The following is a 6,222-nucleotide window of genomic DNA, read 5'->3' on the forward strand; positions in this document are numbered from 1 at the left end:
GGGGGGGGGGGGACACTGGCTGTAATCCCAGCACTATGTGGGGGGACACAGGCTGTAATCCCAGCACTATGGGGGGGGGGGGGACACAGGCTGTAATCCCAGCACTATGGGGGGGGGACACAGGCTGTAATCCCAGCACTATTGGGAGGGGGACACAGGCTGTAATCCCAGCACTATTTGGGGGAGGAGGGGGCGCACGGCAAGTGCAGTCATTAATTTAAAAAAAAAGTATACCTGGAATACACAGTAAATTCTAGGTCAACCAGAGCTACAAGACAGGAAAAAAAAAAAACCCAAACAAAAAACAAAACCTAACAAAGAGGAGGAAGGGAGGAGGGAAGGACGGAGGGGGAGAGAGAGATCAGAAGATTAAATCAAATAAATAATTTTGTTGTTGCTTTTAATAATTCTGGTAGGATCTCAGAAAAATACTGCAATGATAGTAACACAGAAAACATAACAAATCTTAAAATAACTGGCAATCTTTTTGTGGCTACTTTTTTTTGTTTGGGAATCCAGAGCAAGCGAATCATAGAAGTCAATTATGCGCAAACAGTAACAAGTAACACCTCTGGAGCGAGACTATAGCTCAGGGGTAGAATGATTACCCAGATAGATGTGCAAAGTCCTGGGTTCAGTACCCAGAGCTACAAACAAGAGGTTTTGGGAAAAGTTACTTAAATCTCACAATTAATCTACTTAAACCTACAAAGATTTTACTTGTAAAAGTACACAACCATGTATCAGATACAATGCTTAAAGTACAAGTCAGTGAAAAGCTACATTTATAAAAAAGAGGCCTACAAAGTAGTTCCTCGTTGGGGTCAAAAAAGTTTAATCTCGCCAGGCATTCGGGAGGCAGAGGCAGGAAGATCTCTCTAGTTCGAGGCCAGCCTAGTCTACAGAATGAGTTCCAGAACAGCCAGGGCTACACAGAGAAACTCTGTATTTGTCAGCAGTAATTAAAACCCTACCAAAATTTGCTTTTCTAATATTTAAGCCAAAGGCACAGTCATTCTTGAAAAAAAAACAAAGCAGTAAGGATTTAAGAGTTTCCACTGTTTTGTTTAAATCTTACATCCCTAGTCATAAATAATAGAAGGGAAAACACCATACAAACCAATGGCATTTTACTAAGGTTCTCATCCGAACCTTGGAATTTTTAATATGGTTGGGTGTTATTTGAAAACAGTGAATACATGAAATGCAATTAAAAAAAAAAAATACGAAGGAGAGTAAGAGGCTAACCGTTACAAACTCTGGCAACCAGACCCTTTCAAAGGGATCAGGAGACGTAACAGCTAGTTCTAGGCATCCGAGGCCGATGAGACCGGAAAACCGTACACGTCTCACGTTCTCCAGCCTTTCAAACCGTGAAGTCGAGCCCACAGGGCAAAAGCTTTCAAACTACAGTCACGTCCACAACGACCTGTCAGCTACACTACCAAGGATTCCGAGTGGCCGGTCTTCGTTTCAATCTCTCTGATCGGTTAAGCTAGGTACCACCATCTTTTTGTTCTGTCCAACCACCGCGCTTCCTTCCAAGTCTTTGGCGCAAGCCATTTATCTTCACCGATATTTTTCTTCACAAAGGCCAAGGACTGGGCCTCGGAGGCACTGCAAGCCCTGGATGATCAAGGCGGGCCGACGCACCGACTTTTAAATGCGATCGGTGGATCCAAAAGTCAGATGACTTGTTGCAGACCTAACCAAAACCTAAGCAGCCTTTCCCCCAGGGGACCGGCGAGCAACGACCCGGGCGCCACGCCGAAACCTGTCGCAAAGGCGAGCAGGAGCCCAGGGAGAGCGGGCGCGCGGGATACAAAGGGCTGTGAACGCGGCCTTCCATGAGGCGACCGTGCGCGGACAGAGACACAAAATGGAGCGGCGGGAGGAATCGGAACCCGAAGCGGCAGGGCCGGGATGGAGGCGGCGAGCGCGCGCCCGGCTAGGGCTTCCCCCTCAGGCCGGCAGCGGGGGAGGGGGCGCGGCGGCCCGTTCTCCCCGCCCCGCACACGCGGCCTAGCTCGGCGGGAAGCGCCCGCCACCGAGCCAACAATGGGGCGGGAGGCCGTCCTGAGGAAGGGGCGGGCGGGCGGCGGCGGCTGCGCGGCGACCCGGCCCCGCGCTCCAGAGCTCCGCGGCCCGCAAAACGACGCGCGAGAACAAGGGGTGAGGGGACGTCGCGCACGGCGGCGCGGCCCGGAGGCGCCAAGGGCGCACGGTCTGCAGCGAAGCCGGCTCGCGGCCCGCGGCGGCCCTGGTCAGCCAAGCGTCCAGGCCGCGGCACCGTCCGCGTCGGCGGCGGAGCCCCGGACCCTCACGTACCTGGTTGAACTCTTCGCCCACATCCGCGTAAATGTCTATGTGGTCCACACCGTCCGCCATCTTCCCTCGGCCTCGGCCGCCGCCGCCGCCGCCTCCTGCAGGTCGGCCCGCCGAGGCAGCAGCAGCGGATCTAGCGGTGGGGGCGGGGCGCTCTACGTCACTTCCGAGGGGCGGAGACCAGGGCGTAGCGGCCCGCTGGTGCTGACGGGGGACCCTGCCGAGGGTCCGCGGCGGTTCCGAGGCGCTAACTAGTTCCTTTGTGTGCAGGATTGAGCCGCGGCTGGGGCAGGGGCGTGATTGCCTTGTGCTACCCCGCCATCCTGCATGCAATGGAACCCGCTTCTTTCCAGAGACTGTCTTTTCAAACTGCTTCTGGCAATATATATAAATATAAAGATATGTTTATATATATTTACGTTTTCATTTTTTCCTACGGTTTTAGTTTTTTGTTTTGTTTTGTTTTTTTGTTTTGTTTTGTTTTTTTGTTTTGTTTTTGTTTTGTTTTTTTTGCTTCTAAGGCTTCGAGAGATGGGAGCTATGTGTACGCAATTAAAAAACAAAATATGATGCCCCGGCCAATGTCTTATTTTTGCTTCCTCAGACAACTGAATTTTGTGGTTACCTCGAGCTATTTGCATATTGCACATTTGCATCTCTTATCTTTATGGAGTTGAAAGCGTCCTTTTGCTTCTTCTCTCCTCCTCCTCCTCTTCCTTTCTTCCCCATTGCCTTTACTTTTACCTTTTTACGTCTGTAGTAGGTTTTCTCCAGCCATCGTTCAGAGACTTCTACCCTCATTTTAGAGCACACACAACAGAGTAGATGTATCCTAAGTCAACGAACTCCTGGATTCAGAATGCTGAGCTAGAAGGGAAATTAAAAAGGTAGCTTGAGGTCCAAACATCCCGTTTTACAGATGAGAGAATTAAGGCCTCATAGAACATAAGTGATTTAACTGGGGTTACAGGGCTTGTAGAGGTACACGCCTTTTGACACCGATTTATGATTCAGAGATCTCTCGCCATTTCCAGCGGCTCCACCTATTTCTTTCCTTCTCATTTAGAAACTCACCAGGTCACTCAGCTGCCTGTGTGCTTGATAAATTCAGCTTCCTCCCCACCCCAGTCCTCCCAACCCCCCACCCCCACCCCGCTTTCTCAAAGAGAATAGAGAGAACTGAATCAAATCCTGTTAAATAGTCCTCTGATCTACCCAGCACCTCTGGTTAACCCCGCCTCCACGCCCACTCTGCCAAACAAATTATTTAATTAACATTTATTTTTTAAAAAAAAAAAACCCACCAGCTGCAGACTGGTCTGAAATCATCAAAAACCCAAAGAAACATCTGTGCTTGCTATGGCTGTAAAAGCTTGGTTGCAGTCACACAGACTACTCTCTTAATCTGAATAAACATTTCTTTAAATATTTTTTATACGTTGTGGTGTTTTTTGCCTGCATACAGTCTGTGTGTGTACTTACACATGTGTGCAGTGCCCTGGGAGCGTAAAAAACGGGCATCAGTCGACTAAGACTGGTATTAGACAGGGTTGTGAACCACCACATGGGTGCTGGGAATCAGACCCTGACCCCGGAAGAGAATCCAGCGTCACTGACCACGGTACAAACGGGACTTAACGATGGCCTCCACTGTTGAAAAGTCCTAGACTCCTAATTTTGTGTAATTAGAAATCAAATGCATGCTGAGTAGTAGTGATCCGCACCATTAATCCCAGCGCTTGGGAGGCAGAGGCAGGCGGATCTCCACGAGTTCCGGGCCAGCCTGGTCTACAGAACAAGTTCCAGGACAGGCAGGACTACACAGAGAAACTCTTGTCTTAAATACCAGAACAAAACAAAATAAAAAGTCAAAAACGCAGTTTTATCCCCTCAGCTCCATTTTGAGATCTGATAACTCCCTCGACAGCAGACTCACTCTTCATACAGAGGCCCCACACTTTCTACTTCTCTGCCAGATGATTGCTCACACACTGTCTTGAGAATGTTTTGATGTCAGGCAGTGGTAGCATTCGGGAGGCAGAAGCAGTTGGGTCTCCAAAGTTCGAGTCCAGGACCTATCCAGTCCTGAGTGAGTTCCAGGACAACCAGGATTACACAGAAGGACACTGTGCAGAAAAAACTAAATAAATAAATAAATAAATAAATAGACTATTTCAATTATTTTTTTCCAAATGTAACTTCAGAGTACCTTTTTACTTGACAGATTTCAAAATTTAAAATATTTGTGTAAATTACAAAGGAAAAATATAATAACTCAAAATACATATTTTTTCTTCCATTCTCCTTTAATCCATAAACACCTAGTGACAAGTTGCATGAATCATTTCTTTTATGAAGGCAAAGAAGGGTATGGGAAAGGTTTTTTGTGCTGTGGGGGTCGGCGAAGGGATAAGGATTTCGGAACTAGTCCAGTCTCTCCACAGCTTTTACAGGACTATGTCCCGCGCTTCTTTTTATGCTTACTTATGTACTTACTTTGTGTGTGTGCATGGACGCGTGGTTATCTCCATGCCGTGGCTCGTGGATGAATGTCAGAGGACAGCTTTGGGACTCATTTTCCCTGGTTCCACTGTGAGTATCTTAAGGGACAAACTTAGGGAAAGGCTGCCAGTGTGCCTTTACCTACTGGGCCATCTTATTACCTTCTACAGACCAACATTTTTGTTACATAAAAGATTAGAAACACGGTTTTGTTTACTCAAGCTGAGTAGCCAAATAACCCTAGCGAAGTCTTCCGTCTCATTTTCCTTCCTTCTTTCTTTCTTTCTTTCTTCCTTTCTTCCTTTCTTTCTTTCTTTCTTTCTTTCTTTCTTTCTTTCTCTCTTTCTTTTTTTTTGGGGGGGGAGGAGGTATTTTTGTGGGTTTTTTTGAGACAGTTTCTCTGTGTAGCCCTGGCTGTCCTGGAACTAACTGTGTAGACAAGGATAGCCTCAAACTCAGAGATCCACCTGCCTCTGCCTCCTGAGGGCTAGGATTAAAGGCATTGCGCTGCCACTGGCTTCCAGCTCCGCTCAATTTTTGACGGAGGTTCTAAAATCTTTTTGTCTCAAGACTACATAGTACAGAAAGTCCACATGTCTTTAGAAGAAATTCAAAAATAGTAAGTTACATGTTGCACACAGATGGCCTTTCACCTCCCTGCGTTAGTTTCATATTGCTACTGTAACAACTTAGCAACAATGTTAGGGACCAAAGCAATACAGATTTTTTTTTTTATCCTCAGTTCTAGAGGTCAGAAGCTCAATATAAGTTTTACAAGGTTGTTCCAGTTACTTTTTCTGTTGCTGTAGTAAAACACTCTAACCAGAAGCAATGTAGGAAAGAAAGGGTATATTATTCAGGGTTCTTTGGAGTAACAGAATTTATAGAATGACTCTCTTTAAATATATAGAAAGGAGATTTAGTAGAATGTGCTATAGATTGTGGTCCAACTAATCTAACAATGGCTTCCTATGAATGGAAGGTCCAAGAATCCAATTCAGACTCGATGTCTGGTCTTCAATACATACCAGAATCCTGAAGAAGTAGGAATGGACTTGCTATCCATCTGGGAGAGCATGCAGGCAAGGGCAAAGCTTCCTTTCTCCATGTTCTTATATCAGCTTCCAGCAGAAAGTGTGGCCCAGATTAGAGGTGAGGCTTTCTACCTCAAAAGATCGGGATTAAAATTTGAGTCTTCCCATCTCAAATTTCTGGATTAGAAGTGGCTCGAAAGATTTAATTTAATTTAATTTAATAATTTAATTTCATCGAAGATCCCTCACAGGTGTGGGACAATACTTTGGGGGTTTAGGTAATTACAGATGGAGTCAGCATGAAAACCAAGAATAGCCATCACAGAGGTGACAACCAAGAACAGCCATCACAGAGGTGACA

At 46.4% G+C, this 6,222-nt stretch overlaps 1 protein-coding gene across 4 annotated transcripts in view; it reads right to left on the minus strand.

Annotated features, from left to right (window-relative positions):
* Cpsf6 (cleavage and polyadenylation specific factor 6) overlaps positions 1–2,437 on the minus strand; it is a 31,223-nt gene extending 28,786 nt beyond the window's left edge. For all 4 annotated transcript variants that reach the window (XM_028759008.1, XM_028759005.1, XM_028759009.1 and 1 more), the window contains exon 1: positions 2,329–2,437. In XM_028759008.1, the coding sequence (XP_028614841.1) occupies positions 2,329–2,388 (60 nt within the window). In that variant the 5' untranslated portion in view covers positions 2,389–2,437. The remainder of the gene's footprint in view (positions 1–2,328) is intronic.
* Between the last annotated feature and the right edge of the window lie 3,785 nt (positions 2,438–6,222).

This window comes from Grammomys surdaster, unplaced genomic scaffold (genome assembly GCF_004785775.1).
Source record: "Grammomys surdaster isolate TR1022 unplaced genomic scaffold, NIH_TR_1.0 126271, whole genome shotgun sequence".
NCBI classification, from domain to species: Eukaryota; Metazoa; Chordata; class Mammalia; order Rodentia; family Muridae; genus Grammomys; species Grammomys surdaster.